Source organism: Mustela erminea, chromosome 19 (genome assembly GCF_009829155.1).
Source record: "Mustela erminea isolate mMusErm1 chromosome 19, mMusErm1.Pri, whole genome shotgun sequence".
NCBI classification, from domain to species: domain Eukaryota; kingdom Metazoa; phylum Chordata; class Mammalia; order Carnivora; family Mustelidae; genus Mustela; species Mustela erminea.
In genome coordinates, this window is record NC_045632.1 from 50,090,022 (window position 1) to 50,112,156 (window position 22,135).

The window sequence follows — 22,135 nt, forward strand, 5'->3', positions numbered from 1 at the left end:
GTGTCACCCCGCGAGCATCATTTACAACTCACGTTCCACAACCGGTTCCACTTTATAGTAATGGAGAGAAGTAGAGTTCAAGGATCTAACTCTAATTATTCCTCTAGTATCCTCCTCATTTTCATACATATATAAAAAATATGTGGTGTGTGTGCATGCACATGCATGTGTGTGTGAATTTGGGATATTTGTCTCATATAAGTAAAATACTACACTTTTTTAAAACTAAAAGAGGCTGGATAGTTCCTTGTGTTGATCACTGCTACTCAGATGCTGCTGCCCTCTCTTACATGAACGCTGGACTTAGCTTCTTTTCATAAGGCACAATAAATAGGGGAAAGTGTTTAGGGAAAAAGGAACATTTCTGCCTGTTGATCCTGGAAGGTAAGAGGACCCCTCAAACTTCCTTCCTGTTACAGGAAGACTAGTGTATTCTATCTACACTATAGATAGGACTACACTATAGATAGGACTACACGATAGATGGGACTAAAAATTTAAATAAGAAAATGGTTAGCAAGAGAGAAAAAAGCCAAAAACCTGGTTTATGTCTGAAGTCAGAGTGGAGGACATTATACTTTCAATTATAAGGTTAACTAGCAAATTAATTACATATAATTCTAACATAAAGCCATTTCAAGGACCATCATAAAAGTTCTATTAACTTTCTGTGTTATTTAGTTCTGGTTTGGAGCTATTTGTTTTATCTATACAATTTGTTATTTTTAATTAAAAACATCAATATAACTGAAACAAGATCCTTGTACTTAATTTTTAACATAAAATGTGTGTATCATTTCAGAGATTTCTGCATATTTTGGATCTGGCTCATCTGTGATTTACAATTTTCAAGAAAATTATTCCTTAAATAAAAATTCCAGCTCCCACGCTGCTTCATTTCATGGCGATATGAAGCTGAGCAGAGAAATGATCAAATTTAGCTTTCGAACAACACGAGCACCAAGCTTACTGCTTTATGTGAGCTCCTTTTATAAAGAATACCTTTCAGTTATCATTGCCAAAAATGGTGAGTGCTTTTTTGATGAGAGAGAGAGAGAAAATTGAATTAGAACATTAGATTAGTAATAATAGGGATTGTTCTCATGTTCTTGCCTCTCAAACTACAAACAGGAAGAAAAGTGTGCCTTGTTTTTTGTATTCAATTTTGTTTTTCAGTACTATCCTATAAATTTAATCTAAGAGGACTATTTAACATTTTAAGATAGCTTTAGCTTGTTGTAATTTTAGTAATTTCACATATTCAGTGTTCATTTTTTATTTCTATAAAATACTTAGCATATTTTATTATTGCTAGAAGCTCTTTACTATTCCGTATAAGATCAGTCTCAATTTTATGGTTCATTTTGAAAGAAGATGCCTATTTGTATATAGTAAATACTTCCTCCAATTAAAAGTAGAGAGATTTTGAGGGAATGTTAACAACCTAACATTATATATAGGAGAAGATCCACAAAGTAATCTGTTGGTTCTAACGGTCAGCAATGAAATTGTCATGGGAAATGTTGGTACATCAGTGCAGGGCAAGGGCTTGTGGATTAGGACATGTGTATATTACAGAAGCCTTGTCACTGCTGATGTTTTTTTCTCCTCTCTATATCCAGATTAAAGATAAAAATTCCATAGATAAATTATCTGAGTGAGGAAAATAAGTTTATAAACTTGAATGTATCATTTCAACTCAAATAAATATGGCCCAAGGGCACAGAACACTAAAATAAAAATAATATTGTTAAATAGGTATATTTACCTTCACTGTCTATCTTTTGAGCTTGAAGCTTATCTATACATTAGGATATTTCCTTGGCTAAATTGGAGCTACCTTGTGAAATAAATTGGCATCTTTGCAGGCAGCTAAGTGAGATACTAATTCTCATGGTAAGTTTGGCCAAAAACCATTGATTTCATCCTAATCTCATTCCAAAATCTATGACTGTGACCATGTGGAAATATTTTTCATCTTTAGTAAAACTCCATTTGCTTATAAAAATTCCATTAATCAGTTGCATTTTAGGAGTGGCAGATGTATATTTTTCAAAGATGAGATTATGGAAGCACTTAATGCAATATTCCACAACAGTCTGGCATTTCATAGTATACGAAGGTGTGTTTTTTAAGTTAGAGGCTACTATAGAGATTTGCTTATGCTTAACTGCATATCTGACTTCTAGGGGAAAAGTTGAAGATTTGCAGGAAAGACTACTTATTGGCAACATGCTTGGTCTTGATCTTGAAAATAGTGCAATTTAACATAGAAGCTGACTTCTAAGAATTATGAGGAAGGGAGACCTCCAATAAGCTACTGTGAATTTCCCACCAGAAACTGAAAGCTAAAAAGAATACTCTCTGAGTTTTTAAAAGTAGCTTTTAAACTAGAATTTTAACTAAAAAGATCACTTCTCTTCCCTACTTTAGGAAGTTTGCAGATCAGGTACAAGCTAAATAGATATCAAGAACCTGATGTCGTTAACTTTGATTTCAAAAACATGGCGGATGGACAGCTTCACCATGTAGAGATTAACAGAGAAGAAGGAGTGGTCTTCGTAGAGGTAATATAATAAATTCAAGAGAATTAGTGGTTACCATTACGATTGCCCAGCATGAAGGACTGTCGGCAGAATTATGATAATGAATAGATTGAAGATGTCCTTCCAGTGTTGCTCCTGCACAGACCATAGACAGACTGCCAAATGTGGTCTAGTTTTTGAAAGGATAAAGATTCTGTCCAAGATATGATTAATATTTGATACCCCAAATGCCACATTTTCCTCATTTATTTTACATCGTTCAGGAGGAAAAGCTGTCTATTTTATCATACATACAACTAGTAAAGAGCTATTACTACTCTCATGAAACAAATAGAATTGTTCATTCTACCAGTTTTTAAAGAAAAGCACGAAAGTTTTGGACCTCTACACAGAGGAAGATGTCTTAGCTGAATGACTCAAGTGAAAATACCAACCTTGGTAAAAGTTTCAAGGTGAAAAAACTCATATCTTGTTTTTTTTTTTTTTTTAAGCTTTATGAACTTTGGATTTCTCATATAGTAGAGAAAATTACAATGCTGTAAGGGGATAGAAGATGGGGTGCACTGCTATCTGAGGGTAGAAGAGGAGGTTTAGAAAATGTCATTCACCTTTGTAAATGGCTCTTTAAATTTTGTTTTTTATAATCTCTGGGGCCATACTAACAATTGCCTATTTTACCATTTTTCTTTTGTCTTCTGTGGATTTTTGTCCTCTTCCCAACAAAATGGCACCCATCTGGCTGTTTGTACCTCATGTGACAATTCTATAGATCGATGATAATGCAAAGAGACAAGTCCACCTGTCATCAGGTACAGAATTCAGTGCCATCAGGTCTCTTGTACTGGGCAGGATTTTAGGTAAGTAAGGGCACGACGCTCCCCTAATCATGACACAAAAAGATCAGAAGAGTCATAGTCCAAGTGTACACACATGCACACAGGCCACACACAAACTGATCACACCAAAAGAAATGCCCTGTTTTATTTTGAGTACAAAATGAGTGATAATCGAGGCAAAACCAGTAACTTCTCAGGGGTTTATGTAAATGTGTTCAGGGACGTCCTGCTGAGCAGGCATGGTCCTTTGACAAAAATGCCGCTGTGGTCTCCACGTAATGAAACATGATATTGTTCTCACACTTCAAAAATATCAAAAAATGAAGGTAGAAATAACAGACTATGTATCAATCACCTGCCAAATACACAGGCTGTCATCTAATGATCAAACCAGGACTAGACCTAAGAGAGAAGGGAGGGGAGAGCAGGGGCTTTTCTTCCAGCTTTGTGAATCTGTTTTAGGTGCTTGCTTGGATCCTCTGTGCTTTGTTGAAAGGTGGTAGTAGCTCGCCGCTCTGGCTGGAACCCTGTGTCTACTTAAATGTCTTGTGGTTATTATTTATATCCACCAATCCCTTCTGATAGAAGCATACCCTTGCCATTTTAACATCAAAATATATATACATTTTTTTATACTTGCCAACAAGGACTAGGTGGAAAGAGGAACAGTACATTTTGAAAGGGTTTTCTTTTTAGTTATAAGTAAATTATAAAGAAGAGTGATACTTAACATGATTTGGTGGGGATGGAGACCTCTTGTAGTCCAATGTTCATCTCTTGATTGATATTTGATGCTAGCCTGGAATATTTCCCCTCAGACAGTAAATGGAATCTTTTATTTTTTGAACTCTTCAGTTATTTGTACCTTGACTAATTATTCCTAACATTTCCTGAATATAATCTCAGAATTCTGAGAAATATTTGATTAAACCCGTGGGTGAGTGATCAAAATATTGGTCCTTGAGAAGGTTAATAGTTAAATTTATGAATATGTATAGGTTTTCTAGGACTATGATGAGCACCGAAATTGTATGCTCTCAATCTACAAACAAACGGAAGTATGAGTTGCAATGTTCTCTCAGTATGCTAGAGTGGACGTGTGCAAAGTACTTCTTAGATATTTGGAAGCTTACCTGAAAAATTCCAAGTGAGTATCATCATGTAAATTATGTAAATTCAACTATAGCAATAAAAAAATCAAATAAATATAACAAATCCTGATCTCAAGAGTTCCTCAGTCTAGCAGGGTCTGAGATGAGGCATTACATAAAAATGTAAAACACAAGATAGAAAATTTTAACAGCCATGCATAATGTTAATACAATCATATTTTTGAAGAATAAAATCTTCAAATTTAATGCCACAGTTACTGATGAAAATACCTTTTGTGAGTAGAAATATGTTAAATATATTATAAAACAATTGGGAAACTTATCTGCATTCTATTAGGAGGATTGTATTAGTCAAATAGTAGAATAATAACATTCATTATATAAATATTTGTTTCCCTTTTAGTAAAGGAGGAGGGAGATTAGTAGGGAATTAAAGATGTTAATGTTTTTATTCAAGAATAGCATATTATTAAAATGCATATCACTCATACTGAAAAATAAGATTAAAGTCCAGATTCAGCAATGAACTTTATAGTCTGAATCAATTCTTCTCCTAAAAGTATAGGTAAGAATTTATATGGTGTGTACCTAAGGTTAGGATCTTGACCAAGGACCAAGAACTAATCCTCTATTCAAGTCATTTGTAATTCAAAGGAGAATAATAATTTATGGTCAAATTTGGTGTGGTATATGAATTTACAATTAAATATATGTAGTATATTATTATATTTTAATATGGTATATTAATTTGTAGTAAAATAGTTGCAAAAATGGAGCTGTTAATTTTCCAGAGAATTGTTCTTAGAGTTTCTTATTACATTAGGCTGGGTCTTCCAAGAAGCTGTCACCAAGTCAAAATCAACCACGTGAGGATTTTATTCAGGGAACAACTTATAAAAAAGAAAGTGAGGTGGGAGCTGGTCAAGAATGGAGAGCCATCAGATGGCCATGCAACTCTGCCTCCTAATGAAGGAAAGAGAATGGAAAAGTTAGAAGGATCTTGGAAGTTTGTGCCATGTCAGAAGGGTTGAGCAGTCTTTGGGGAGCCCTTGAGTCAGCCAGCCATCAGAAGAATCTCCTGTTTCCCAAGAAGGAGCCTGTCTTAGGAATCCCTGCTGTGATCAGCCACCACTGGGAGTCACTCACAGGAAGCATGACCTTGGCCCAAATATAAAGATAGGTTTCAGAGGGCCCTAGGTCAGTTACTCTCCTCTAGTTGGAGGCCTGCAAGGACTTTGTCATGGCCCCACGTATATCAAATATGTTTTTCTATTTGGAAGCTCATTTTTCTTAGATTCATTTAGCGCATACTTTGTGATCTGTGTGACCTGTTGCGTACACAGAGAGTGCCATTCAGCAAAGTGGACATTGTGTCTGCCCTCACAGAGCTTTTGTTTAGTGGGCACACACACAATTGTCACACACAATGTCCCTGTGTATGCAGTTGAGTATAATGGGCCTTATATCACTTTAGATAAAATAGTTCCAAATTGCCCCCCAAATAAAAATGAGTTGTAATATTTATGTCATTTTATGATTTATGAATATTTCTTTTAAGGGAGCAGAATATAAACATTCATCAATCATTTTTTTTTTTTGGAGTGGCAATTTATCTGCCTTTTCAACCAAAGCCTGAAGGATATGACCATTCATTGCTATTATAGATGGAAACCCAGAAACAAGGACCTATTTTCCTTCTTTCAACTTTCTCCATTACTCATTTCTTAAATTTAGGAAGAACTATGGACATCATTTTGGATGATTGTCACTGAACTAACATTACTAGCAGATACTCAAAAAGAAGGTAAATTTTAGAAATAATATCAAACAGTATTATGACAACATGGAAACCATCTCTAACTCCCTATTACATTTAAGTTAAGGACTCAGTAACCTTGACAATAATAATCATTAGTAGTCGGGAGGTGTGGTGGGAAGATCAAGGTTTTAGCCAAGCAGCTTAGTTCAGATCCTTCTATGATCAAGAGTACATTAAATCTGCTCTTCATAGCCGTATCTCATTGTGAGATTAAGCTCTGAATTCTGTGTCTAGATACTTTTATATGTTATTATAGATTTCTAATTTATTTTAGTAAAAATTGGATGATTTGCACTTACCTGAGCGGTAGCTTTTGCACATTAGAGGTCTTGATCAATAGTGATTATTCCTGGGGCACCTGCGTGGCTCAGTTGGTTAAGTGTCTGCCTAGGCTCAGGTCATGATCTCTGGGTCCTGGCATCGAGCCCCATGTCGAAATGAATGAATAAAATCTTTAAGAAAATAGTGATTATTCCTCTCTCCTGAGGACACAGAGCCAGGAGGTAGCTCAGTTCACTGCAGTGGAGATTAGGCCACATGTAGATAATGTCTGTAGTCAGCAAGGAAAGGACAGCCAGTCTCCACTGAGAGCTGGAGAAACAACTTGTGTGTCAGGAATCCTTTATGTAAAACTCACTTCAGTGCCTAGAGGCAGGGAGAAATCAGATGACCTAAGTCCTGATTATGTAATTATATTGTGATAGGACACATAAGAGAATGGTTATTTTAAAAGCAGATTTTAAAAGAGAAGTACAGCTTAGAAGAGCAGTAAGAAGTCTCAATTTCTTTTCTTCATCAGGTGGATTTTTGAATATTTTAGCAATTATAATGTCATAGACTATCTTTGATGCATAGAGCGGCTTCATCCTTGTGGAGGCTCTAATTGTTTCCATAGAATTAATGGCATTATTTTGAATTGGCCGTACCTAGGAGCTTAAAAACACCTTTCTCCTCATCATGATACAGGAGCGTAGATCAAAGTGTCCCGTCCCAAACCCAGAGAACAGTCAGGTTGCTGAAACACGTATCTGATTTTAATTATAGAGCACGTGGTGTGGTAGACATTGAGATGTTGTCAGAGACTCATAGAATCACAAGGATGTGCTCCAGGTAGGAAGGATGGGTTTGCTCCTTTGACAACGATATCACCCTGATCGCTTTCATTTGGCAAACATACGAAAACAGAGCTCTCCTTACACTTCAAAGAAAATACTGAATGATAAAAGCAAAAGTCACAAATCCCAAATTATATATTTATCAGCTGCCAAAACTAGACACCTTTGATAAAACTAGAATAATTCCTAAAGTAAAAAAGAGAAGGCAATTGTTTATTTCTTTAGTTACTGACATGCTTTAAAATGTAACTGCACCAGGAATAAGTAAAAAAATAAAGCCATTGTCAGGGAATTACACTGTCGTGTGAGTGACTTTATTAAAGAGCAGGAACTGGTGGAAGAGAAGAGAGAATGAGGTCGGCAGGAGAGTGCGTACAGGAGCTCCGGGCGCAGAGCATGGCGATGCGGGCCAGGCCGGCCTAGTGATGAGCCACGGGACTGGTCCGGCGGAATAAGAGCAGTGAAATGTGAATTCTGCTAGTGTTGTCTTTTGGGTATACTAGAAGGTTAGAGCTGGTTTCCATGTCATCATAGTACAAATTGATATTATTACCTAAAAATTACCCTCCTTGATAACTGTTACTAATGCTTATTAATGAGGACTGGAGATAAAACTTTGTTCCTATGGTTCGTTTCCTTTGTAAAAGGAGCCCTGGAGGACAAGAGGGGAAGCAATTTTTTCCTTTCCAGTCTTCCTTCTGAAAAGGCAAACAGTCTGACGTCCTTTCTCTATTAAGTATGTTGCTCACGTGTATTAAGGACTGATGTCGAGGTGAACGATTCCTCATCAGCTCCGCTAGGAGAACTATTAACTTCAACATCATATAAGAAGAGATGTAATTGATCTGAGGAACTATGCAGGCATAAAGTTGCTTTGCTAACTCATTAAGGTTTCGTTGGGTCACAATGCCACACTTGAAAAAAGAAACTCCGTGAAGACCATTCCATAACCTTGAGATTGCACCAAACCTTGCACGGAAACATGTGCTCACATCCTGAACGATGTCACCCACTGTGGAATGACGGAAGAATCTCTGTTCGAAGGCGGAGTGAAGTTTACAGTCACTATTACTTGTTTGTGTCAGATCTGTTATGGTCCCGGAACGCTGACCGGCAGCAGTTCCTTGGTCCTTCGTGGTGTGGGAAGAACCAGGCGGCCTCAGACACACTTGGCTCACATTCCTGCATAACTAACAGTCTGCATTACATTCATTTTTACATCCAAAACTCACTGTAAAATGAAGTTCTGAGTTCTGTTTATGGATTGCTTTTCTGTTAGAAGAGTTTTCTAAAAGCCTGCAGATGTTTTTCAGTCATTCTCTGCTGGGCAGTAGCCTTGATATATTTAGAGGCAATGACCCGTAGGGATCATTGATCTCTTCTGAGGCTGCAGAGCCAGGAAGTAGCTCAGATTTCTGCAGTGGAGATTTAGGCCAGATGTAAATAAAGTGTGTGGTCAGAGGGAAGAGAGTGTCTACTCCATCTCATAGAGGAGCTATAGGAACAAACGTCAGTCTCGGTGATATTTTATGTAAAACCTGCTTCAAAGCCAAGGGGCTACATAAGACAGTTTGATTAGATTCCTTAAGGGACACTGTGATTGTGTAAATGTCTGTGACACTTAAGACAGGTTATATTCAAAGCAAAAGAGAAGTACGGGTTGCCCAGAGATATCGAACTATAAATAGCTTCTGTATTAATCAGATTTTCAAGGTTATATCTCTGAGCAGTAGGTTTGGTTGGCAAATAAATACGTTTTATGAATAACTGCTTCCTTATCCATGTAGCATTTGCTGACTGCTTTGCCATTTTACTTTTGCACTAACTCTTGTTTATTGAATCCTGGTCATAATTGCATGTAATGATGAGGATGTCGTGCCGGGTCTTAGCCATGCTCCCCCTCTGACTTAGTGCACCATGTTCTGGCAAGCCTTCTTACCCTTACTTTTACGTGTTAAAGATGCTGAGATTCTTTTGAAACAAGGTCCCTCTTGCTAGGTATAGCCAACCTATTTGGTTTTGTTTTCTGAGGTTTTCTGTTAGTTTGGTAATGAGAGCCACAAGAATTTCCATGAAGCCCTCCTTAAGATGTTCTTCCATTTACTTCACGGCCTTTCCAGAAACAGTCCTCTTTCCAGGTATAGAAATGCTCTTCATATGAATTTTAATTCCTTGGGACTCTTATTTTTCTTGCAGGCTTTTTGTTAAAAAGTTTCTTCTTTAACAAAGCAGAAGTCATTCCCTCTGTTAGAAAATACAGTTGAGGCTAATTTTTTATAGGCAAGATTATAAAAAAATCTGAGGGGCACCTGGGTGGCTCAGTGGGTTAAGCCGCTGCCTTCGGCTCAGGTCATGATCTCAGGGTCCTGGGATCGAGTCCCGCATCGGGCTCTCTGCTCAGCGGGGAGCCTGCTTCCCTCTCTCACTCTCTGCCTGCCTCTCTGCCTACTTGTGATCTCTCTCTGTCAAATAAATAAATAAAATCTTAAAAAAAAATAAAAAAATAAAAAAATCTGAGTCTGTTAAGGGTTTTTATAACCAGAAATATATAAAACATGATTGAGTCCTCTAAGGATTTGTGTCAAGCAGGAGACGTCGGTCTTCAATTCCTCCATCCTCCCTGTTCTAATCGTTAAATGGTATTGGCATTTCAGGAGTCAGATAATCGGAAAGATAGGTATTTTTCTCATTGGCTTTATTAGCACAATTGTCAATGTCCAGTAAGATATCTAATGCCATGTATTTCTAAGGCCAGTTTTGCTTATGAACAACATAGTATAGCTGTTCATTTTGTTTGGACTCAGATCTGGGGAGGTAGCTGAAGAAGTCTGTGCAGTGCCTTACCTCCTGGTTCTAATTCCTACCCATTGACTCTCCTGAATATAGGGCTTGTTGGTCCAGCCCAGCAGGCAGGGGGAAGCCTGGAGGTTGCCAGTGAAGAAAGTGTTGGGGGACTCCTTGGCCTCTGGTTGGAAGAGATTTAGGGGCCAGCCTAGGAAAGTCTTGGAGGGCAGACCCTAAATTGTATAGATCCCTCCACTCCACTTGGAAATGCTTGGCTTGCAGATTATCTTTGGACCCCAGGGGGAGAGGTCAGCGTTGAAAACGTCATTGTGCCCATTTACCCTCTTTGCCAAAGAAGGGAACACCTTGAAACTTGAGGAGTTCCTGAGTTTTGCAGAGGATGGTCTGAAGTTTGAGTCCTCTCTCTCTGGAGGTTCCATGAGTCCTTGGCCTACAGGCGTCACTGGCATGGGGCAACTCCATGGTCTCCCTTCTCTGGTGTCAGCCACCAGGACGTCAGTGACTGAAAAGCTCCTAGCAGATGAGAAAAGCAACTCCATTTTTAAGAAGATGCAATAACGAAAAAAGAAGAAGAAGAAGAAGAAGATTTAACAATAAAATGGGAGAAGAAACAAAGCCACCAGAATCATTCCCTATGACAATAAGCCTTTTCAGGGAAACAGACACCATCACAATGAAACTTAGTAAGAGCACTTGCTTTTAGCAAAGCAACCAAAAGACCTGGAAGAACTAAAAAGTATGGTTGTTCCAGACCAAAAATGTCAAAGTAAGAAAGAGTGATCTTTGTTGAAACTTGAATTCATCACCTAGAAGATCAAGTGAATGAAGCACTTGACTCACACAAAATTAAGTCCTAAATGATAAAAATTAGGTGGGAAGAGTAAAATCCCTTAGAATATGCAGAGGAGACCCCATGTGAATAATCAGAACGAAAAGATAAAAAAAATTGGAGGTGAATGGGGTGCCTGGTGGTACCTTTGGTTAAGTGCCCAACTCTTGGTTTCAGCTCAGGTCTGGTTGTGAGATCTAGCCCTGCATTGGGCTCCACACTCACTGGGGAACCTGCTTGAGGATTCTCTCCTCCTCCCAACGCCTCTTGCTCATTCTCCCTCTCTCTCATTCTCATTCTCTGTAAAATTAAAGCTAAAAAAAATATGAAGGTGAAGCAATAGTTGTTTGCACAATGTATGAAATTTTCTAGGCTAAAGAAAATCTTTGTGTCACCACATGATAAGGGCCCACCATGTTCTATGAAAAATTCCTGAATCATCAAATTTTTAAAAAATTTTGAGGAAGAAAAGTAATAGAGCCAGAAGATGCTAGAATTATATCTACAGATTCCTAAGGGAACAGGACTATGAAGAGTCAACCTTAAAAGAGACACACAAAAATCACCTAATCCCTCCAGATAAATTTCTGTTCCAGACATACTCCATCACACTTTCTAAGTCATTTCTTCAGATCATCACCGCTCTAGTGGTTTCTAGATCATCACCGCTCATTCCTTTTTCTGTGTTTATTTTCTGACTCTGCTACTAGAATGTGAGATGCCTGATATGCAGGGAATCTATTTCCTGTCTTGGTAGCTCTTAAAACAAATTCAGTTGACTAACTGCCCACTTTAAGTTTTAGAATTTAAAGTATTTTATACAGTAACTTGTAATATGTAAAATGTTTTGGACTTGAAGGTATAGTTTTTAATATCCATCTCAGGGCACCTGGGTGGCTCAGTTCAGTTAAGCATCCACCTCTTAGTTTTCGGCTAAGGTCCTGATCTCATGGGTGGTGAGATCAAGCCCCACATCATTGGGGTCCATGCTCAGCGGAAGTCTGCTGGGATATTCTCTCTCTCTGCACTTTATCCCACTAGCTCTTTCTCTCTCTCTCCCAAACACGAAAATCTTTTTTAAAAAGTAAAATAGAATTAATCTCCTATCAGATTCGTACCAGAGAAGTGAATCTTATCTATTTACATTTTTTTCTAGTTCAAAAGATAAGATTTTTTAAAACTCTACAGAAATTGTAATCAAGATTTTAACATGGTGGAATAAATGTGAAATGCACTGTCTTGGTTATGCTGCTATTAATGTATGTTTTCTTTTCTTATTAAAGTAAAAAAAAAAAAAAAAACCCAAAGCAAGAATGCTGTCTTTCTAAACATAAATATATTTGAATGTATATCCATTCAAGTGAGTGAATGCTCTGTGTTGGGAGTTAGTTCTTGGCTTCTGCACGTGGACGGAATGGCTTCTAGTAACAGCATGATACTGGGGGTTGAGGGTCACCTATGGGTCCAGGGAGCCCGCCTTTGTGCAGTGATGTGGGATGGCCTGGTGGTCCGAACATGGCCTTCTAAGACGGAGAATGCTTAAGCCCAAGTGCCATGTATCTGTCCCCCACAGCAGGAGAGGAAGGTCGTCCCTCTGCTGTTCAGATGGGAGGGTGACGTTTGTGATACTCCCCATTTAATCAGCATTTTTTTTTTAAGATTTTATTTATTTATTTGGCAGAGACACAGCAAGAGAGGGAACACAAGCAGGGGGAATGGTAGAGGGAGAAGCAGGCCTCCCACTGAGCAGGGAGCCTGATGCAGGGCTCGATCCCAGGACCCCAGGATCATGACCTGGGCCGGAGGAAGACTTAATGACTGAGTCACCCAGGCACCCCTTAATCAGCATTTTTATCATTAGGTATAAAGTGTGATTGGAAATGGAACAAAAAGGGTGTTCTTCAGAATTCTTAACAAGTGGGTTCAATCAGAGCTGAATTGTCCAGAGTCACTTCAAGACTAGCTGCTCTCAAGCCAAAAAATAATAATAACAAAATAAATAAGAGGCACTGCAGAAGATAGGAACAGAGGAGAGAAAACAATGTGTCAGTCAGAAAGCAGTTCGTAAGTAGCAGAGCCTTGTGGCTTGGAGCCCGACAGGCCCGACTCAGAATGCCTACGGCTCCCCGGCCTCCAGCAGTCACTGCGGTTCTGACCCCGTACGACTGCCAGCAGACCCGAGTCCTGGGAGCTGCAAACACGAGCACGCAAACCCCAGACCGCAGTGCTGAGCGCATTCATAGCACCCAATAAATACTTAATACCTGTTATCCTTTAAAAAGAAGAGAGAGAGAGAAGTGCGGATTGTGCCTGTGTCCCTGTACACGCAGAGCAGGTGAGAGGAGTCGTGCTGTTCTCTGGTCCCACTGGGTGGGTTGCACGCATTGTCGTCCGACAGCATTTGAACTTTAAAACTCCACGGGTCATTCGCCTGGTTTCAACTGCAGCCTCGCCAAGCATAAAATGTAAATATAGTCTTCACTGTAAAACTGTGAATTAATATTCTGACATTCAAACGAATCTCCGTGCCACAGTAGTCGCAGATAAACTAAACTCCTGTTGGTGCGGGGGAGGGGTTCTCTGTCTCAAGGGGACAGGAGACTCGCACAAGTCTGAGTGACTGGCAGCACAGAAAGAGGGAGAAAAGGCAGGAAGGTATGAACATTTTCACTGCTGTGCCTGAGTCATTAGGGGGACTTTTTGGGGTGAAGCCTCCACCACGTGATAACATCCCCCTGCGTGTTCGGTTGGGGTCGCAGAGTACAGGAAAGCTATCGGGCCAGACCGAATTGTCTGGTTGGGCAGTGGATAAGGGAACTCTAGAAGTTCAATTTTCCATCTAGCTTCTGTGCTTTTCATATTTACGTCTCACAAGCTGAGCCGAATTTATTTCCAAATCAGGAAGCACTTTACTCTCTTACTCCAAGCCCTATCACAAATCATGTTAATGATCTGTGTTTCACTTTACCATCTCACAAACCCTCATCAGTTCAAAACCTGGCCCCTTCTTAGGGAGACTTCAATCACTTCGATGTTCACCACATCATATCAAATTAGCCATCCTTAAAACTTGCCTTCATTCACTTGGAGAGGCTCGACAGTAGTCACGGAGAGACTTACTGGATCTGACTCTTTTATTGAAGCCAAAAAAGGGGAATTTAGTCTTCCGCATATGTGTCACTGTTGTATTACCAGACTCGAACATTCTGTGTGTAGCCTTGCCTGTTCACTCTTGCACGGTTACTAACATTTTGCTGTTTGGGTTCACAGAACACAGTGATGTAGACCAGGAGACGGCACTGGCTGGTGCGCAGGGCTTCCTGGGCTGTCTCTCTGCCGTGCAGCTCAGCCACGTGGCCCCGCTGAAGGCTGCGCTGCAGCCCAGCCACCCGGCCCCCATCACCGTCTCGGGACATGTGACAGAGTCCAGCTGTATGGCCCAGGCCGGCACTGACGCCACATTGAGAGAAAGGACACACTCGTTTGCAGGTGGTGTGTGGCTCCTCCTTTACACACCGACAAACACACCGGTCCCCTGGACATTGAGTGCTCTGTTGCTGCTGCGGCAGCATGTGCTCAAGGTGGCCTCTCAAAATTGGCTTTGTTAGCTTGACGACCAGTTGCCTTGCCCATTTCTTCTCTAGATTCTCAGTGCTTTATTCATGTGAGCCCTGCACTTGACACTTCTGAGCTTAAAAAAAATTGTCCGTAGAGATCCCACCTTGACTTGGCTAATTCTGCTCTGGTTTAAAATGTTTTAAGATTTTTATTTTTCCAAAATTTCCTCTTTTGCTTGGCCGTATCACTCCATTCCCCCCTTTTTTATCCTTTTACTACAGATCATTCGGGAACAAGAGACAACAGACAACCCCATGCTAATGCGATCAGAAGTGACTCTGCAGTGATTGGAGGTAACAGAAAACCTGGATGGGCTCTTCTTTGATACCTCCCATTACTAGAAGTGGCAAATATTTAGTGTCAGAGAAACCATGAAGAATCCACATACATCCCCAGGGTCAGGCACTGAAGCCTTAGGTCAGCAGGGTTGGTTTATTATTTATACCGGATTGCCTTTTAGAGTCTTCTTGAATTCCCGACTTCCTTGAAGAGTTTCAGTATAAATAATGGATAATTTCACCAAGGCACCACACTCAAGGAATAGTTGCTAAACTGTATAAAAATGAGTTCTCATTTAGCTTGAAAGTGGCCTTCTACAATCCCTAGGGACATCTGAATATACTGGAGGAAGCAATACGGTTTTTGTTGGCTTCTTGGAATTTGTTGTATTGCTTCTGCAAGAGTTTATGTAAACAGTGGGAAAAACTAATATTTTTGTTGTGGCCATGCTCAATAAAGTGGATAGTTCCACGGTTTAGGTCACATCAATGAATATTACATTTTCAGTTGCATTTTTGTCAAATATTAGGCTAGGAATAAAAGTGATTCAAAGTTATTTTAAATTGAAGAATTAACCCCCCAAATTTAAAAATATTTCTTGCTGACAATGAAACAGTATATTTTCTGAGACATAATTTATTCAAAACCACCCCCCAAATATATAGTTTTCTCCTGATCAGTGGTCTTAAGAAGGTCATTAATCACGCTCTGCATAGGATAAGAACGTAAAAAGTAAACAGTTATTTTATTATATTGCCAGATACTATAATTACTTTTTTACTTGGGCAGTTTATGTGGGCTTTTTACTGATCCATTTTGTTCCATTTTTTACACGTTTACTCATCCAGACATCAACTTCTTTTAAGAAGTTAGGATTTTACTGAGACAGACGATAGTACTAGTCAAATCTTTTTGAGGATATTAACATCCCCACTGCTATTTCGGGTATTTTTCTTTTATCAAACTAGTGGTGGAAATTAAAGATACATAAGATAGAATTCCCATTTAGTCATACAACAAGCAAAAAAAACCAACCAAGCAAACAACAGTAAGACCTGCTAGAAGAGTGGTTAATAACCGCATGCCTAAAAGAAATCCATGAGTATATTGTTATTAATATATTATATGGTTAAAAACTCATACAGAGCTCTAGCATTTAATGTGCTTCATGTTTTAAACTAGGATTCCTTGTTAAACAGATTGTCTCAGTCTCATAATGGTGTTTCGTTTATACATTTAACTAGTATCGATATAAGACAATATAGAAAGAGATAGATACACGTAGAGAGTGATTGGACAGTCAAGCCAGTGTTGAAACAAAATAATCTTTAGAATATTTTGCTTTGGGCAGAGATCATTGGCAGGACTTACAGAATAAAGGAGGGGTATGTTGGTAAGTCATTCTGTGTTATTCTAGAATGGAAACAAGTTATGGGTCACCTGTGAAATCTCGCTTGGCTCAAAGGCAGAACACAGAGAAAGACAACGTGGCAAGTTTGCAGCCCAGGGGCTGAGGGTCTAGGAATCCAGTCATGCCTGCTTTTGGTCATTGCAGAGACTAAGCATCAGAAGTAGAGCAGCTGGGATGGCCGTTTCAGCTCTGAAGGCCTTGTCTGGGACCACATGCGATTTATCTGCTCATTCACAGAATATCATCCTCTGGGGTGTTTCTCCATCTGGTAGCATCGTGATATAATTTTTCACCCGTTGTCTAGTTACTCCTAAATTGCACCCACTGTGTAACAATAATTAATCCATTTAAAATTCCTCCAAATTGGCTAATCGCCCTATGTTCTACACTTTAGATGATCTTTCTCTTCACTTACAAACACCGAATAATGTAAGATAAGAAAATTGTTTAATAAGACATTTAAAACTGTGACCCAGATATTACAGAGGGTTTCTGACCGAGCTGTGCAGATACGGATGGTGAGATTTAGACAAAGAGTAAGCTACGTAATTTCTTCATAAAAACACATTCACACAGAGCTTCAGATGGCAATGTCATAGAGCACACTGGTTGGCCATATTTAATTTAGTGTATTTTGGGGGGAGGTAGAACAGGTTAGATCAAGGTTTTCCTTGGACATAACACATCCAGACATAATACCTTCCCCAGATTAAAGGAGATAAATCACATACATGGAATAAACTATTTCCAGAGTCCATTCACGATTATGACTGTCTGGATGTCTTGTCTGGGCCACTGTAATGTTGATGTTTATTTTCTAATTGCTGAGGCCTGCTCTCCATAATGGATCATCAGTTTTTCACATTGAAATTATTCAGAATATCTCTCTTGATACCAGAGGCCTATAACAAGATACCAGACAATAGAAATATTTATAGCAATTCGACTGATGAAAGGAAAATATAGAAAACAATTGGATATTCTGAATAAAATTACTACTTATTAATATGACTACTACTAATAAAATTACCATGCCCATTAGTAAATTTTTTAGATTTTAGGTAACAGAATTTGGTGTCACATTTATATTAGATTTATGAGCAAGGAATTGCTGTCCTTCTCAGGTAAGGTTGACTCAGCCAAAAATTGGCTCAGCCATTGGCAATACTCTGATTTGATGTAGTGAATCCGCCCACTGAATCATGTGCTTAGGAATCAGCTGCGTGGGTGAGAAATCACAGTTTCTGGTAACAGTGATTCAGTGTGTTGGCTTGGTGGGCTCCATTCAAGTTAGACACACCTAATTGAAACAAGAATGAAGACTCCTAGCTTTACAATATGACAGGTGACCCACCTTGCTATTTCCACCATACCTACTTTTGTCTAAAAACAACTACATCCGTTAACACCCCCACTGTTTTTATCAGAAAAGTCCCTAAGTATTAAGAAACTCTCAAATTCATAGTGACGGGCAGTGGTTTTCCAAATTCTATTTTTCATTGGAAAGTTTGACTTTTATTACTGATAACATATATTGTCCGTTGTTTTTTCTTGAAGTGATGGGCTTACTTCACTCATTTTCAGAGAAAATATCTGACGAGTACAAATCAAAACAACCACGGTTTGTTAGCCATTCTTTCAAATGAAAATGGTGTTCCATGAAGCAAAGAGTAACTAGTTGAGCTCACAAGTCACCTTTTCCTGGGTACAAGTGCTTTTCCTGGGGACAGCTACCATACTGGGAGATACACCCCAAGTACTTTCTGTTTCATCGTCCAAAATGTTAAAAAGGCAAAAAGCCAAAGTTCAGATTTCAGAAAATATTGTTAGTGTTTCATCAAGGGCACTCTCAAGTGAAGCTAGCTTTTTTTCTTTTTTCCAGGGTTGCTTGGCAGTGTGTAAATGAATTCAATGACCAGTGTCATAGTTTGGTAGCCTTGTCTTAATTTATGCTATGGTACCAGGAATTTTACCCAACCTTGTTTTACATTAGCAATGGATATGTCAACACAAAGGAAAAGTCATCTTAGAATTATTATGAAAATAGCTTTGACCCTGTAGACCTCCTCAAAGTGTCCTGGGGACCATCAGGGACTCACAGATCGCACTTTGTAGAACTTCTAGCCCAATGGAATGCCAAGATTGATACCCATATATTGGTATAGTTAACAGTTGTGGTATTTAAGACTTTGATTTATAACCGGATGTTTCAGAACATCAATATTTCTCATATAGAAATAAGCTAAATCATCTATATTATCCATATGAATATATTTCACTAATCAAGATCATTCAGATACCTATATCCTGGTCCTCCTACTAAATCAGCAGTATAACGAACTATTGCAGATCAACTGAATTACAATCTTTAAATATTTAAGTACAAAAAGCACATTTAGTCATTTTATAATTACTACTCTCTAAAATTTTAAAATAATTAAAATCTGTGTATTGATATGCCATGATCACATGGTCTTACATGTCGGTAACATCTTGTGTTTAATGTAAACACACTAAAAAATTATAAAATAAATGGAAATGCACTAAATAAATCCAGTATTACACGCATGCAGAGTAAATGAAGGCAAACCTAGCAGGCTGGCGGAACTCAGAAACAAACTCAATGTATTACGATACAACCCAATCCAAAAATACCTGAAGTTTGTTTTTTTTTTATTTGTAGATACCAGATGTTCGGTTTATGTAGAAAATAATTGTATTATGACTTATTAAGCAATGAAGCCAGCAGGGCTTCGGTGTGGACAAAAATTCTGATTTTGCATTGTTTTCTCTTCTCTCGCTAGGTTTGATAGCTGTTGTGGTCTTTATCTTGCTGTGCATCGCTGCCATAGCCGTTCGCATCTATCAGCAGAAAAGGTTATACAAAAGGAATGAGGCAAAAAGGTCAGAGAATGCAGACAGTGCCGAGGCTGTTTTGAAAAGTGAGCTTAATGTACAAAGCGCAGTCAATGAAAATCAGAGAGAGTACTTCTTCTGATGGGCGGCTGTGATTTAACTTGCAGTTCCGACGGTCTGTTCTAATAGCCAGGGGCTCTCAGTGGACAAGAAAACGCTCTTCCACTGAACGTACAGGCACTGGATTTGCAGCACAGCCATCTTGCCGTAGCCAGACTCGAGATGGCTTCGGGAGGCCTCGTGCAGTGACGTATTTCCCATAGCAGTCGTTCCATAGAACAAAGAATTGGCTATTGCTCTTAATTTCCAACTGTTCTGGTAGGATCTAAAACAGAAGTTTGACTCACTGGATGACTACGGTTTTTGAACGTGAACACTGTAGCCCTGGTCTCTCAATCATGTGATACTTCAGTTTTGTTAGAGGTAAAAAATCCAAATTGGACTCTAACAACCTTGCTTTATTTGAGAACACGCGCTGTGTTTGCTGTAGTGTCCCTCGCAGTGTTATTCATAGGCCTGGAAACGCTTCTCAGATCCCGCTTGGCTGGCGTTTGCATCTTCAGTGGCCAAAAGTATATCAACCCTTTGCCTTTCTCTCTGTATTACATTCAATACAATTTATCAATAGTCTTGAAAGATGTTTTGTTGTCATTGGTTTGATCGTAGCGCTCTTTTTCTATTTGACTCTTCTTAATGATTTCGAACACATTAGGTTTGGAGGGTCAGACTTCAGCTCTGAACGTAAAATCCATATGTGACAAGACTCAGAGAGTGCATTGGTTGTCAGCGTGTGATTTCTGCCTTTTAAATTTCTCATCATCTGCTGTCTGGGTTCAGGGTTGGCAGTAGGGAAGACGCTGGATGACGCCAGTTTCCCAAAGAATGTGAAGTGTTTGCAACCACTAAACTTGCTGATATAAAAAACACAATTCTTAACAATGCCAAAAAAAATTTTTATTTACAACTGTAATGTCTCGTATGAAATGTACTTTTGAGAATACTTTACCCGAGCCTTATGCCAGTTTTCTTTCTTGTTTGTACTTCTGTTTTTCTAAAGCCTGTCACCCAATTTTCTTTGATCTCCCTTGACTATATTCTGTGGAGCATGTTCCTTATGTATTTAAAAAAAAAAAAAAAAAGAAGAGACAGTTCGAGGTGGAGAGCTCCATTCCCCGTTCTAAAATGTATACCCCTTCAGGCATACATTTTTCCGTGCACTGACCCCCAGGACAGACTTTTCGAAGTAGAAACTGCAACATGCCCCCTTTCACCAAAGCCAGCAGAGCGTTAAACCGCTCACTATAAAGGGTGGCGGCATATTCTATGATCTGTGCGAAGCCCGCCATTCTGTGGTGTCTCACTTAAGGTGACGGGGTGATTTCTTAAAAAGTACCAAAAATCAATATAACCTACTGACTAGTACATTCTGATTAGGGTGTGTGTATACATACCAAGAGATCAGAGGATTATCAGTAACCTTACGAAACTTGTTGCAATATGGATTTTGAGGCAAAGCAAACAAGATGGGTGCATGTAGTCATCTTGAAATTTCATTAGCCAACTATGTAATAAAGGCACTTTGCTGTTTATGATCACACGTTCTAGGTGCCTGGCAAGGAAAAATTGGATTCCTTCGTGTGTCCACACCAGAACAATTTGGAAATACATAAACTAAGCATCGTATTTTCCTTCTTAACTTCCTTACAGAAGCTGCTCGTCTTTCCCATAACTCTATATTCATTTTACTGTTTCTGTAAATGCCTAAGTGTTAAGATATGATTAACATGGTAGCTTATGAAGGACCTATGTTGATAAAGGGCACACTTTTTTTTTAATTGAAAGACTTGAAGGATTAAACACAGACATGGTAGTTTTTATTTGATGCAAAGCCAAATACGAGCATCATAACAGCCCTGATCTGTTGCAAGTGTTCATGTGATTTAGTGGCCGCATTAACCCAGTTGGAGATGTAGACAGGTTTATAGATGGGGAAGCCGCATGGTTCTGTGTGGTCCGCACTCCTGGAACCTGTACCATTATGGCATTGATTCATCCTATGTCCTGATTTTCATGTCTTGATTTGTAATCTCTTTCGTCTTTTTTTCTTAATAAAATGCATTTTTGAAGTAAAATGCAGAATATATTTTAAGAGATGTTGTATAGTTTAAAATGAGGGAATTATACTGGATTTTCATTTTCTTAAAACAGTAAAAAGATGTGTAGATGTTCACCTTCTTTACTGGTGGTCTGTGTTTTTTAAACTTTTGGTATATCCTGTGATTATTACGAATTGTTGACAAAAACTACATTTCTTACGCATTTTCTTTTTAAATGGATGCAAAAATGACAGAAAAAAATGGTTATTGATTATAACAAGCGAAGGCAGTCGAACTGCATTTAAAGTTTTGCCAGAGACAGTATTTTGTCAGCGATTGTTTGTTGAAAGGTTTTGTGTATTTAAGTTGGGTGATATCCTTTTACTTCTGCAGAAAGAGCTGCCTTGGGCCCTGTATCAATACACAGGTTTATATATATATATATATATATATATGTAGAGAGAGAGAAAGAATATAGTGCACCCTTCTATGGTACAAACGTTTAAAAAATTCCTTATCTTTGATTTCAAATGAAAACGCTATATAATTAACATTCTCTTTTTGAGATGACGAACTTTCCAAATCTTGTTAAATTCAGATGTACAGTATGCAAATAGGGTGGAATTAATGTGGCCTTGAAGCCTTGCCTCTATGAAATGGGGGTTATTTGTGGGAAATGATATATTCGTTTTGTGGAAGTTCTGTGCCACTGAATTGTGCCTCGTCCACTCTAGGAAATAGCTTCATTTTTTT

General features: G+C 38.7%; 1 protein-coding gene across 2 annotated transcripts in view; it reads left to right on the forward strand.

Moving 5' to 3' along the window:
* CNTNAP4 (contactin associated protein family member 4) overlaps nucleotides 1–19,561 on the forward strand; it is a 238,827-nt gene extending 219,266 nt beyond the window's left edge. Inside the window, exons 19-24 of one of the 2 annotated variants that reach the window (XM_032325430.1) lie at nucleotides 803–1,027; nucleotides 2,434–2,567; nucleotides 3,316–3,403; nucleotides 14,333–14,554; nucleotides 14,902–14,973; nucleotides 19,175–19,561. In XM_032325430.1, coding sequence (XP_032181321.1) covers nucleotides 803–1,027; nucleotides 2,434–2,567; nucleotides 3,316–3,403; nucleotides 14,333–14,554; nucleotides 14,902–14,973; nucleotides 19,175–19,368 — 935 coding nt within the window. In that variant the 3' untranslated portion in view covers nucleotides 19,369–19,561. The remainder of the gene's footprint in view (nucleotides 1–802; nucleotides 1,028–2,433; nucleotides 2,568–3,315; nucleotides 3,404–14,332; nucleotides 14,555–14,901; nucleotides 14,974–19,174) is intronic. The other variant, XM_032325431.1, reaches the window with a different exon arrangement.
* Nucleotides 19,562–22,135: the final 2,574 nt, after the last annotated feature.